Source organism: Syngnathus acus, chromosome 15, assembly GCF_901709675.1.
Source record: "Syngnathus acus chromosome 15, fSynAcu1.2, whole genome shotgun sequence".
Lineage (NCBI taxonomy): Eukaryota > Metazoa > Chordata > Actinopteri > Syngnathiformes > Syngnathidae > Syngnathus > Syngnathus acus.
This window is the reverse complement of record NC_051100.1, coordinates 4,460,272-4,474,646: the sequence shown is the minus strand read 5'-3', so window position 1 is coordinate 4,474,646 and position 14,375 is coordinate 4,460,272. Positions and strand designations below refer to the sequence as shown.

The window sequence follows — 14,375 nt, the reverse complement described above, 5'->3', positions numbered from 1 at the left end:
TACCCCCGGTTCCAATTGGCTGAGGGGTCCGCTGTCCCGGCCCGTAAGCAGCAGAGGTACGGTGGTCTCGTGACGTTCTGCTGGACTCGGCCGTTCGGCCCCGGCGCTTCCTGTTAAACACAAAGTTAAACCAAAGACGTTTCAAATATGACAAGACAAAATCCTACGCGGGACAAGTAGTCCTCCAAAAAATGAACTTGTTGGACCTTTGCGGTCTTATTAAATGCGACTCAAACATAAGTGTGCGATGTTACCCAACTCTTGTATTGGATCTCATCAGACAGCGCGCGGGTGAATCTCATGAAGTGGCTTACGAGTGTATATTGGAAAGCGGGAGTTATCACAAATTGGGCCACTCGAGTCACGGGGAAGCGGCGTAACCCAACAATCGTCTCTCAAACACATCGACCGTTCCTGTACATCACTTATGCGATGAAAAAGATTTGCTTTGAGGAACCAGCACACATTATGGAAAGTTGGAGGGCCTTAAAGTCAAAGTCAAGTCAAAGTCAAAGTCAAAGTCAGCTTTATTGTCAATCCCTTCATATGTCAAGACACACAAAGAAACCGAAATTCCGTTTCCTCCATCCCACGGTGACGAGACATACAAGTAGGCGACACAAAACAAAAACAAGAAGGCACAAACCATAAATAATAAATAAAATAAAATGAGCGATGAATAAAAACAGACCAATAACCCATTGAATATGAGGGGCAAAACCGAGCCAGTGAGCATACAGCAAGAACAGGACGCTACGCTGAAAGGGGGAGCGAGTTCAGGATCCTAACAGCCTGGAGTACGAAGCTGTTGGAAAGTCTGGTGGTGCGGGAGCGCAGGCTCCTGTACCGCCTCCCAGAGGGCAGAAGTTCAAACAAAGAGTGAGCGGGGTGACTCACATCACTCACAATCTTGGTCGCCTTGCGAGTGAGATGGGAGGTGTAAATGTCCTTCAAGGAGGGGAGAGAAGCACCAATAGTCTTACTAGCCGTTTTCACAATGCGCTGCAGGGCCTTCAAGTCTTGGTCAGTGCAGCTGCCACCCCAGACAGCAATACAGCTGGAGAGGACGCTCTCAATGGTGCCGCGGTAAAAAGTAGTCATGATGGCCGGAGGAGTCCCCGCTCGCCTGAGTTTCCGAAGGAAGTACAGGCGGCGCTGGGCCTTCTTCGCCAGCGACGCGGTGTTGGTGGACCAGGAGAGATCCTCACTGATGTGCACCCCCAGGAACCTGGCGCTGCTCACTCTCTCCACCACAGCACCGTCGATGGTCAGCGGCAGGTGTTGGGCGTGACCCTTCCGGAAGTCAACGACAATCTCCTTGGTCTTGTCGACGTTCAGCAGGAGGTTGTTGTCCCTGCACCACGCGGTCAGAAGGTCAACCTCCAGCCTGTATGGAGTCTCGTCTCCCTTGGTGATGAATTAAATGAATTTCCTTCCAATTACTATTAATGAGGTCACATGGGCTAATTGTGAACATAGCCAGCGTGTGATGAAACATATTAAGACAAATCAGTAAATGCGGGGAATGTTTTTTTTTTTTTCCCTCCGCTGTCTTTTGGCTCTCCTCCTACACACGGGAGGAGATGCAGCGAGGGTGAGGAAGGAGGAGAAAGGGAGGGGGTGGGATGTTCAAGGTTCTGCAACAAAAACATGGCCCGTTTTGACGCTCCCTCGGGACGCATGCGTAAAGCGTCTGTGGGAATGTGTGGCCAACATGATGCAAGGAGGGGGGCAGCCAGAGTTTAGCGGTACACACAAATAATACCATGAAGTAGTACCGTCATTTCATTTTGCCCGTGAACAAAACAAATCCTCGAACTGACGAACGCTTGCTTAGAAAGGAAGGTCACTATTAGTCATTGTGAACAAAAACAACAATCAATAAAATTTTTTAAAAAAGTTAGACCAAGGCTAATGAGCAGTTAAAGATTCTACTACCAATAATGGAGCTTTCCAATTGCAACCAATTACAGATTTCTGAGGAAAAGAAAATCGAGTTAGAAAGCTGACGCATGACCTCGAACAATCGATTTAGCTTTCTACAAACTGCACTGCATTGGTTTTGTAAAGAATCCAAACAAATTCTTGACTGCGCGAAAATCTTCAGTTGAATCAAGACTAATAAAGGCCTTGGTACCTCCGCCAAGGCAAAACATTTCCTTTCGCTTACTTTTCAGCTGTCAGCGCCGTCCGTTTTTATTTCCCGAGTGACAACACATCAATAGGTGCTAATCCCCCCCCATTCACGCTAGCACCACTCCTTCTCTCAAGCGCAGCAAACAGGAATAACCTTTAAGATGGAACGGCTCGTCGCCATTGGAGCTTTTATTCAGTATCATCTCGAGGGAGCGACCGGTCGAGGAGTCAATTCCAGTCTTGTCTCACACAGATTTTATCCTGATGAGAATTTAGGAGGGGGATTTAGGGATTAGCTGGAATTTATTACACATGTTGGGTCACCTCCCAGTCAGTGGTGAGGGGTTGACAACCTCCCAACCTCCCAATGTCCTGTTTTTTTTTTTCTTAAAAACAAGGGAATGCATTTCAAGATTTTGCTTCATATTCCTTAAGCACAAACATAAATCCAGTTCTAGCTGTTTACAAATCAAATAATGAAGCGATGGAATAAAAACTAGAATAATGAAAAGGTGAAATGATACAGATGATAATCAATGGAAAAACAAAATATTACATTTTGCAGATGAGCCGCAACGTATTGAGGGAACAAATTAATGTGAATCTGGTGTAGTGAAAATGTCATTAGCTTCACTGGAGGCTAGCTAGCTAACTAGTCAACAGGTCACAAGTGGAGAACTACCTGACAAGCAAATTTGCCAACTAAACTATCTAACAAACTAGCTAAAATGAACGACAAGTGCCAAATACAGCTAACTAATTCAACGTTATTATTATTATATTATAATTGATCTACGGCGATCACGTGATTTAGCACCCCCCTTTGTTTTGTGTAATTCAACCTTGGCTCGTGAATAAAACATGCCACGAGGGCTTGCATCTTTACCTGTAAATTCAATCTGTTCTTTTCTCAGACATTGCCCATGAAGTCGTAGCCTTCGGGTGGAAGGTTCTTACATACTTGATAAGGATTGCTAAATGCCTTTAGCACCAGATTGAGGAAGTGTAACAACACAGCCGTCAATCAAACACCGCAGGGGAGAAGGCTACATTGTCTGCTTTCATACTCATGTCATGGAAACTCGCTCGCATCCTTCCAGACGGATTAGCCTAAATTGACGTCTGCTAACGTCGGTGTATCTACGGCGTGCTTGCCCGAGGCCAAAGAGGAAGAGGCCGATGGCCGCGATGATGCCTCACAGGAGAAGACAACAAATCAAGGCCAGCCAGCCTGTCCTCAAAATGTCAAGTGACAAGCTACCCGCCGGGCTCTCAAAGACAAAGCGCGGCGAGGTCATTTCCTAAATGGCTTTAGCAGACGCTGCTTGTTTTAACCCGGATGGCTGCGATTCATCAGCGGGATGCGCGACTTCCAAAAAGGTGGGCTGCGAGAAGGGGAGAGAGAGAGAGAGAGAGAGAGAGAGAGAGAGAGAGAGAGAGAGAGAGAGAGAGAGAGAGAGAGAGAGAGAGAGAGAGAGAGAGAGAGAGAGAGAGAGAGAGAGAGAGAGAGAGAGAGAGAGAGAGAGAGAGAGAGAGAGAGAGAGAGAGAGAGAGAGAGAGAGAGAGAGAGAGAGAGAGAGAGAGAGAGAGAGATGATGTCTCGCTCTGGCTTTGTTTGGACGCGCTAATCTCGCTAATGAATGCCGTCTGACGTCGCTGCCGGGACCGGACCAGATCTACAAATCTAATCCAGGTCATTTGCTGGCCTGGCTAATTATTTATTGAGCTTTCTTGGCTCAAAATGAGATTAGAATCCTCCCCCTGACAAGCGGTTGACACGGGCAGAGAGATTCATCATCGTGGAAAACACATGAAATTGTTTGCACTGTCGTTTTTAAATCACTGCTTTCAAAGTTTGTTACTGATAAAACTTGATTTAAACACTCACAAATGTTTTCCCCTCCCTTTTTAATGAGTTCAACAGCCTAGTAACAAATGTTGGATGACTTTTTAATTCCACAAAGACTGCACAATATTTTTTTCTTATCTTGATTTAATCACTACGGACAGTTTCATGGACGATACATTACGGCGCAAAAGTCTTAGGTCATTGTTGGATTTTGTTGTTTCAGCGTTGCTGTAATGATCAAACATAACTTGGATGTCAGACGGCAGAGCGCAGACCTCCGCCAAGGCCTTCCTGCTGACAAAAATGGAACAAAAGTGTCATTTTTGTGCCTGTTTTTTATTTGCCTGGTTCATGGGTGTTACCATCATAGAAAATCCGAATGGTTTTTCCACTTTGACCCAAATGAAGACGAGCGTGATGCAAAACGGACGGACGGATATTTTCCTAAGCTAACTCAACTTCTCAACTCTGTCCAGGTAGGTGTCCCAATGCGATGCAGGCCCTGATGTTTTCTTGACTGCATTTTAGGCGTTCTGCCATGTTTGGGCTACTGAACTACTAAACTGCACTCGGCCTGGATTTGGGCACGAATCAGTCAGTCAGCGTGTGGCAGCTGCCCAACGTTGGCTCTGCTTGCAAATCTGACTCGGCCGTCTGGCAACTATTTGGACGCAGACCGCTAAGTTCCTGCCTCGGCTTGTAAACACACTTTTTAAGGTTGAGCTATATTGTCAAATAAGGTCAAAAAGTGAGTGCTATTTTCTACTCTCCACTGCCCTCACAGATTTCACAATGGATCTCATTAGTTCCTAATGTTGTGGCTTAGGTGGAAATTGGAAGACAGCCACGACAAACAATCCACAGAGGCGGCGGCGGAGTTGCTATCCCGCTGATATCAAAGAGATGCCTCGTGCTGCCCTACTTCACACTATTTTTACGACTCGTTGCGCTCACACTAGGATCAACTCCTCCTGTGAGTCAAAGTTTTAACGACTCCGCTGAGATGACGCGAGCGCTAAACATCTGGATAGCATTCTTGACGATCTTGGGATGCAAAATAAATGCATTTAAATCCAAATCAATGATCGATATGGGGCTAAAGGCCAACAAAAAAACAGCCAAAATATTGCCTTGAATTACAAAACTGAATTGAAATAAAACCTTCACAATAGCAGTACTTTGGCAAATAGTGATTTCTTAAAATAAAATAAAATGTCCTCAAGCTGTCACATGGAACTTCCAGCTGAAGTTTTCTGTCAAACTAAACACAAAACAAAGACAATCACATGTTCATCTAAAACAACCACATACAGGCCTTTAGTTTGATAGCTTGAAGCTAATGCTAACACAATGTAAAAAGCAACTGATATTCAAAAACAACATATTCTTTATCCTCTGCAAGGAGCTGAGATGTCTACACTACACAAAAATGGTTTTAGTTCAATTTAATGATACTGTGTGGTTTTATACAGTAACAGTACATTATAATAGAGTACTATTTTGTTCATTAAAACATTTATAAAAAAAATTGAGGGAGTTTTAAACAGATTACTGACATTTCCATTCTTTTCAGTGGAAAAATATTGATACAGGTGATTTGAGTTAAGGATTATGCAGTTCATCATTATTTCAATAAACTATTTATATTTTGTCATTTTATTCGGTGGTTTGCCATGAGACTTCACAAATCTTACTTTCACGTGAAACAATAGGCATATAAGTATCCCCTCTGTTCTATAGCAACATTTTCAAGATTTCATCAATTATTGATGAGGGAGAAAAAGTGTTTTAAACAAAGAATCAATCAATGGCATGTGAATAAAAAGCTCTAACGGGTATGCTGCTTTCACTTACCCCCCAGAGTGTTGTAAATCGTAGAGTCAGCATTCGCGATAACTGAGGTCAGGCACCAGATGACAGCCGAGACGACAAAGCCAGAGTTCTTCCGCCACCGCCAGATTCTCATGGTGGAAAAAGGACGGACACTCTCCACTTGTGACTTGGAGCCGACACAAAAGCGGGACTGGCGGTACCGTTTCACGGCAAAAATAGAAAGTGGGCAAGTAAAAGCTTCTGGAACCAGCCAGACTCCCAAAACACGAAGCTGTCACCGAGAAGCGGAGGGAAAAGTTTGCTTGACTCCACCGCGCCAATGACACCCTCGAGTCTGCCGGTGGGGAAACATGTGTTAGCTTAGTGTTTCCGTGTGGGAGTTTTGCTCGAGCGCTGAGGACATGACAGCTGGAACAGCAGCGAACAGAGCAAACAAAGAACGAAGGCGAAGATGTCGCAGAGGAGAGGAGAGGAGAGGAGCGAAAAGTGATTCGCCGCCCGCCGCCAGCCCTCAAACAGCAAGCGACGTCGAGCCATGTGCGTTGAGGACGTCGCATGGTCCTAGCGCCGGTTACATCACACCGCAATTGACTTCAGAAAATAAACTATTACATCCAATTAAAAACAAATTCATTAATCATGGTTTTAAAACCATCAACAATCTCAAATTGAAAAGGTAGTTATATTGGCAATGAGAATATAACAATACAAAAACGAAAATAGACAATAGAATGTCCAACAATTGCCAAGGATAAAATATAAAAATGTAATCAAAACTAAAAAGCAAATAGAATTCAAACAAAACAATAATTATAATAGCATTGATTAAATAATTAGCATGTAAAAAAATTAACTGCCAACACTGAATACACATTATTCCAGCAAAATTATTCAATAAAAAGGGAGCAGAGACAGACACCACTTTATAACGGAAAGTCTGATAGGGTGAGAAGCTCGGTCATCCGGGAGAGACTCGGAGTAGAGTCGCTACTCCTCCACGTTGAGAGGAGCCAGATGAGGTGGCTCGGGCATCTCATCAGGATGCCTCCTGGACGCCTCCCTGGGGAGGTGTTCCGGGCATGTCCCACCGGTAGACGACCCAGGACGCGCTGGAGAGACTATGTCTCTCAGCTGGCCTGGGAACGCCTTGGGATCCCCCGGGATGAGCTGGATGAAGTGGCTGGGGAGAGGGAAGTCTGGGAGTCCCTCCTAAAGCTGCTGCCCCCGCGACCCGACCCCGGATAAGCGGAAGAAGATGAATGGGTGGATGGACATCTGATCATCTATTACACCTATGGATTAGGATTAACACATTGCAATAAATTATCCAATTCAATCCATAAACACACAAATGTGCACATGGGTCCTATATTAGCTCACAAATTCTCGCTGCATGGCTTAGGCTGACTTCAAACGACTTTAACACGACAATTTACTTGGCATGTGGGAAATAGCTGACTTTAATGGAGGGTGGCTGTGGGGATGCATCAGCATGCTCCGGCGTCGGAGAGGACAGATGTGGAGATGATAAGGTTCGGGCGATAACGAGCAAACACTTTGCAATCAGCCGCTCGGCGTGATTGTAATGGTCGGCGTGCGATGAGCCGCCCTTATCTGGCACTTGGGGCCGTTTGAGTCATCTGGGGAGCCAGTCAACAGGACTCAGTAGACAGCATCCACATGATGATGTCCATGATGTTGATGAGGAGGAGGACGCCGCAGCCTGGCAGGCCTTCTCCTCGAGTACGTTGGCGTGTCAGTTTGTGCTCATTATCTGGAAGCGAGCAACGTGGTATCATTCCTCCAACGCGATGCCCCCTCGCTGTTGTAACAGCTGCCAAGGCGCGTGGAGCGCCCGTGGTTGTAATCAATCGCAAAACCGGTACCCCCTTATTATGACACACTCTCAACTTGTCCTATTTGGATGAAAATGACACAAAAATAACGTCAACTCCTATGATGGCGGATCGGTGTTTACCAACTAGTCTCAAATCCAATGCGCTGCCATCTACTGGGATCAGCTCGTCATTACGGCGGTTTAAAAACCAAAACACTTGAATGAATGGCTGCCAATGGAACTGCATATCTTTGAATTATTGATGTGGATTGCATTCAGCATTGCATCGCTCCACAGTAAAGATGGACAATAGAAGTGGAATGTGTCCCAATATTTATGAACCAGACTGCACAAAAAAGACAAATCCGTCATCCGATATTTGATCTCTGTTGGGGCCTGCGACACGTGTCAATGTTATTCCTCCCCAGGCTGTCGGTCATCTTATCGCGCTAAAGGTGGTCTCCTCTCTCGTGTTCCAATGTCACCTCCCGCTACGCCGCCCCGGTGACAAAAGGTCCCTTTCAGCCAACGCTGGCGGTCTCCTGAGTTCGATTAGCTTTGGAATTCCAGAGTTGCGACTGGGAGGTTCCACAAGGGAGGCCCTCGAGGGGTCAAGACAAACGCAAGACTCTTCCCTCCACCGCCGAGCGTCGCATTCGATTAACATTTACTTTAGCAATGACACCGTCAAGGAGCTTTTTTTCTGCGAGAGCTCCATTTTCCGCAAAGTCAATATAACGTCCTTGGAATATTTTATTTGGTGGTAAAACTCACAATATAAAATATGAATGCAATTTAAATCACACTGCATTTATGGGTGAATATGCCGTTAAATTCTATTTATGAGTTTAACAAAATATTATTTGACCTTTATGTAATATTTAATTAATATATAAATGTATAAAGAGAAAAAAATTAAATAGTTCCAGTTACTGCACAGGCATTTGATCACCAAAAACATTGTATTCTTAAAGGAAAAACAGAAAATGTTGAATCAAATAACAATATTCAGAGATAGAGCACTTGCTTTTTGTCAAACTCGATTAAAAAAATAATACAAAAAAATAATTTAGCGATACATCATTTTTCTTGAACCTGATGTAAATTGGTTTTTGGCAATTTTCTTTGAGTAATCTAGTTTAGTGTCTCGGCATGAACTGACAAACTTTGTTTGCTCAGACACAATTAATACTGAAGGTACGGATGAAATAGGAAATAAGTATTTGCCATTCTGTGGAGCTCCTTCATCTTTGCAGAATGTGGTCCAGAAGTCTCTGCCAAAGAAGAAAAGCAACATTACTGATACAGTTCCTCCCCCCATCAAAAAAACAATATCATCGATGAAGACCATCATAATCTCCTTTGAGGAGCACCTTGGCATCATACCAGCTAAATTGCTTTTTCGTTCAATCGGTGTGTGTGCGTGTGTGCGTGAGGCTCAGGTAGCTGCAATCACTTTAGTTTGCCATTCGACTGTTCCGCCGGACAGCTGCCAGCTCATTTTTTTAAAATATCTCCTCCTGAGCTCCCCAAAGCCAACTTTATCAACCAAGTGCCAATCTCGCTGTAGTTCAGGCCAGGTAATAAGTTATTTGAGAGATGGCGAGTGCAGCTGATGGCTCGGTGAAACACAAAACATGTCCGCCGGGACTGACGGTTTCGCTCTTGAATGCTGCTGGGGGGAAAAAAATAGAACATACTCCCAGAAGAGTTTACCACTGCTAATAATGAGGTAGAAAAACAATAGTTTTACCTTGAACAATACAAAAAACACAGATAAGACTAAGAGGGACATTTTAGCATTAAAAAATATCGTTAACAATTACAAAAACATAAATGATGCTGTTGTTCATTTAGGATAGTTATGACAAAATCTTACAGTGGCTACAAAAGTGTAATTTTCAAAATAAATCTTGTGTTTGATCAATTTTCGCACATGTGTGAGCTAATGTCATGTAAATGTATTTATTTATATGGGATAGTGTTCATGAAACGACGTTAAGTGTATTCTGAATGGTCAAAGGTCATTGAAATCGTGGAAGCGGTAATACACGACTTTAGCAGTCAAACAGCGCCCTCTGCCGTACGGCAATATAAGATATTATTTGCACCTTGACTTTTTCTTTTCTTTTATTTGCACCTTGACTTTTTCTTTTCTTTATTCAGCTACATCCGTAAGAGTGTTGTATTTTAAGATTTGTAATCTTCTGACAAGGTCTCAAAGTCCAGCTTTTATTTGTGACTAACAATAATGAACGTCACATTAGGACAATTTGTAGAAATAACATTCATATTTAAAGGGCACCCCAACCAAACATTGTGTTTCTAACAACCACAAATGAGTGCTGGGCATTTTTAAAATGTATTTAATAAAAGCAACCTTTCAAATATTATTTGGTTATTACTGTTTTCATGATAATTTGGATTAATTGCATTCTGACTGTTTTGACTCATGTTGCAAGAGCTGGCCATTAGATTGAAACTATAAATGAATAATAAAGCTACACAATGAAATCAATTGAATTTATGAATGTTAACATTTATGAATATTTTATTAAATACATTACGTAGAACTATAAAATACATGTTCAAGGAAAATAAAAAATAATAACACGCACACACTACTGTTCAGGCGTCCTTGGGGCCGTGAAATGAGCTTCATAAATCTAAGTTATGATCCTTTATGGAATTATGATCAAATATTATTTCCATCCAACAGTATTTAAAAAGTGTTCACCTTTTTAAAGAGGTCTACTCGCAGTCTGTTGGCTTGGAACACTGTTCTCTTCTCTTCCTCCTGCTTTTTCTTTTCCACCTCTGGCAGCTTGTTGTACAACCTGCACACACACCAACGCACACGTACATGCACACACACACGATTAGGGACTAGAGCAACACGGGCAGTTATCTGGCAAGCAGGTCTTATGCACGAGACTCCCTATTCATTCCTTTAGATGCCGCTGGCAACGTGTTAGCAGATCCTGGCAGTCAGATAGTGTCACCTTTGAAAAAGTTACAATGGCTCGCCACCATCTGATTGGAAGGGATTGGAGTTGGGATGAGGGGGGGGGTCATGTTGCAGATAAGCAACATAAAAAAGGAGCAGATAAGGCACACGGAGGGCCGTTCATATCTCATGTCAAGATGTCCACACATTCAACACTGTGAGCAAGATGCCAACAATAATAAGATAAACAATACCGCGGGATATCTCTACGTCAAAATATGTTTTGAATTGTACAAGTCGCATTTTGCAGTTGTGTATAGCTACCACAAGATGGCAGCAAAACACGATTTTCCGATTAGACAGGGCTTATTAGTTTTGTATTCGTCTAAAGTTGGACCATACGAAGCGTGCGTGATGTCATGTGAGACTTCATTGTGCATTCAACTAAGAAAATAGCTTATTGGGAAAACGGATTCAGAATATAAATCACTCACCTTCTGGATCGCTGTTGCATTTCTTTAATTGATATCGACCTCCTGCTTGGCTTGAAAAGGTTATCTAGGACACACGAATAAAGAGAGTGGTGAATTCCAAATAATAATAAATATAGAAAAAAAAAACATAATCCACTATGAAAGTTGGATTTTATGTCACTTTGTGTCTTCTAAAAATAATTGATTTATTGAGGGCATGAGGGTAATCATATTATATATATAAAAATGTTTTTGATTTATTATTAAAACTTGGGAAAATCCATATGTATTATATTTTTAAAGGCACTGAAGCAGCAATGTGAGAACAAAATGAAACTAAAACCTGCCAAAAAAAGAATGAAAATAGCTTGAAACCTGTACCTAATAAAGTGTTCAGTAAGTATGTATTATTGGCCCATATTTGTATAAAGCTGCAATGCTGCATACCTGCCAGCAGAGGGCAAAATTGGCCAAAAGCCAGTTGACTAAGCCCGTCCTCATAATAAACGACCACTATAAGTTTCCAAACTCATTGAGATGTGAAGTCGAAATGAACTAGTCCACATATTTAACTGTAATAAATTCCCCTCCATTGGGTCCTAACCGCTTTCTTATAGCGTTTTCAGAAGAGGTCACAACCCTTAAAGCGTGTCATCAGTGTGTAACAAGTGTAAAAAAAAAAAAAAAAGGTGTAATAAAAGCACAAATGAATGCAGGCCTGGGCGTCCCGGGTCAGCGCTCACCGCTAAGCGGATCCGGCGTGGTGCACCTCCTCCTTCGCACGTCTCCGTCTCGTACCGGGCCGGCACAGGTGGTGCACCTCCTCCTTCTCACGTCTTCGTCTCGTATCAGGCCGGCGCTGGTCCTCCCCTTCCCCCTCCTCTTCCTCTGCTCCATCATCCTCACTCGACCCTGAGATTGGCTGATGAAGTCTGGCCTGAAGAGCTCCAGAGCCTCCTGGGACCGGGAAGAGGAGAGGGGGGGGAGAACATCCAGAGTGAGCTGCTTGCTTATTGGTGGGAAGAAGTTCAGCAGGTCTTTGACACTAATCCTACAGGAAGATGGAGTTGGAAAAAAAGGGGAATCGCGGCTGGGTTCAACCTGCTCGGAACATAATCTATTCCTTAACCTTGATAAATCCTCTCGGCGGCCTTGTAATAGGGAGGAAATGTTAACGTTGTGCTCTGCTTTAGCGGGGATGAGAGCATCGGCAGGGAATGGCAATCCTCAAGGAAACCTCCCGAGACTCAGAAGAACGTCCAAGGATGATGAAAGAGATTAGAAATTTAGAAAGCTAAATACAGTCCCGTATTGTTAGAGAATAATAATGGCAATTATTATTAATTATTTATCATTTATTATTTATTTATTATTATATAATTATTATACTTTATTATTCTACTTTTTGTTTTATTTTAATTATCATTAAATACATAATTATAATCATAGGTTGTTATTATTGAAATGACCGCACTAAAAAGAACACGTGCGACGATTAATTAAAAACGAATCTATTTATCTATTAATTATTTCGATTAATGCTTCGTAGACGTTATTGAACTTAAAATAGTTTGTAGTTAATTGGCAGTCAAAATTATTTAGCTTGCCCACGTTGACAGTTCCCAAGATGGCGGCGGCACATCCTACTTTGAGACTGAGCGACTTGGGCCAGGCTTCTGGAGTGTTTGTCTTCAAGAAGAACTGACAATAATCCATCTCGACACCTTTTGCCGTCTTCGCCGGATGTTCTTGTGATTCTTCTCTCCTGTCTTGAGTTGCTGACAGAAAAGGAAAAATGACATTTGGTGAAAACTAATGATGGTGAGATGACGTCAGAACACGAGCGCTCGCAATAAATGCTTTTGAGCTCCATCGTAGCTTTTTGTTGCATATAAACCAGAAGAAGAAGATGAAGACGCCTCGAAATGACCACCAACAGCGGCTCATAAAGTGAAAAAGAGCCGTCGGCAACACGAGCGTGGCCGATGAATAATGCAGAAGATGACGATGCATCTATCCTGCTTCTGTTATCTCCCTTCGTCCTGCTTTTATGGAACATCTCCGTTGAATTCACATCCAGGAACGAGACGTCCAAAACACCCGCCTTGTTTTTCTGAGTGCTTTTTCGCCTCTGACATCCTCACAAAGTCCTGCCTCAGAATACGGACGGATGCGTTTGGGAAGTGTCAACGCGGGAGAAGAGCGGCTATAAATAATGACACAGATGATGGCTTGGTGCCTTCATCTGTGGACATCTCATGTCACAAGAAAATCGGGATATTTTCTTTCAAACACTCCGGAGAGTAAATTCAGAGATTTGCTTCTTGAAACATATTTGAAGATAATTGCTGGAAACATGGCACAAATGAGACCAATGTAGAGCGCCTCGTCGTTGCGCCTCGAGTCACGGAGAGAAGAAGGAAGAGTGAGGTTAGAATTTTTAGCTAGGTTAGCCCTTGTCCTAACTTACACATTAGATGAGACTCACATGTCGCTGCTCCACGCCGTCCCCAACTCTTGCTTCCATCATGCTGCTCGCCGACCAACACGGCCGCCCCGACGCCTCTGGAACTTTCCGGTGTGCAGATCCGAACGAACGCGGAAGACTTATACAGAACGTTTTGTCCTGCTCCCCTCTTGTCCGGTGCCACCAGGGAAGCTGAAAATAGCTTGTCCAGAAAGACAACAGAGCTGGTCCACCTTGGCGGCACTTCTCGGCGAACGCAGGTCCGGTAGGAGGACGCTGGGGACGTAGGAATGATTGAGCCATCTATCACCACGCACAGTCCGCTATCCCCCTTCGCAATCTGAGCCGTCCTGTTCTTCGCAGCGCTCAGCGCCAATCCATCAGCTGCTGAGTGGGCTTGTCTGCCCTTATTAGGCCTCATGATCGCAGATTCCCATTGGCACCCATCCTGTCGGCCGTTGCAGACTCTCATGACCTGAGTGATTCCAGCTCTGGAGGAGTCGGTAGTGTACTGGACCGCACTATATCTGCAGCAGAACCCTTCCGGGACCTTCACTTTGGATTAATAGTCTATAGAAAGTAATGGAAGGTAATCAGTTGCAGGGTTGCTATAATGTCAGCTTTATGAACTGCACACACACAACCGTAGCGATTCTAAGCTCACGTCCATGAACTCATTCACTACCATTGACGACTATGGACGTCAAAGATGAATTTGAACAGAAATTAATTTTAACAGAGAGAATTTAAGTAGGAATGAAATCGGATTTTCATTTAGGTGCAATCCAACAGGAGATAAAAGGATTTGTTTTAATGTTTCATTTTGAGCTGGT

The 14,375-nt window shown here is 43.4% G+C and overlaps 2 protein-coding genes across 3 annotated transcripts in view; both read right to left on the bottom strand.

Annotated features, from left to right (window-relative positions):
* adam12 (ADAM metallopeptidase domain 12) overlaps positions 1-6,343 on the bottom strand; it is a 31,934-nt gene extending 25,591 nt beyond the window's left edge. For both annotated transcript variants that reach the window (XM_037271354.1, XM_037271355.1), the window contains exons 1-2: positions 5,840-6,343; positions 4-110 (exon numbers count right to left, since the gene is read on the bottom strand). In XM_037271354.1, the coding sequence (XP_037127249.1) occupies positions 4-110; positions 5,840-5,951 (219 nt within the window). In that variant the 5' untranslated portion in view covers positions 5,952-6,343. The remainder of the gene's footprint in view (positions 1-3; positions 111-5,839) is intronic.
* Positions 6,344-8,535: 2,192 nt separating this feature from the next.
* On the bottom strand, positions 8,536-14,169 carry LOC119134589. Its single transcript, XM_037271410.1, has 6 exons — positions 13,564-14,169; positions 12,723-12,853; positions 11,819-12,032; positions 11,097-11,160; positions 10,393-10,492; positions 8,536-8,929 (listed from the first exon to the last, which is right to left on the bottom strand). The coding sequence occupies exons 1-6, from the start codon at positions 14,012-14,014 to the stop codon at positions 8,900-8,902; spliced, it is 990 nt and encodes a 329-aa protein (XP_037127305.1). The 5' UTR covers positions 14,015-14,169; the 3' UTR covers positions 8,536-8,899.
* Positions 14,170-14,375: the final 206 nt, after the last annotated feature.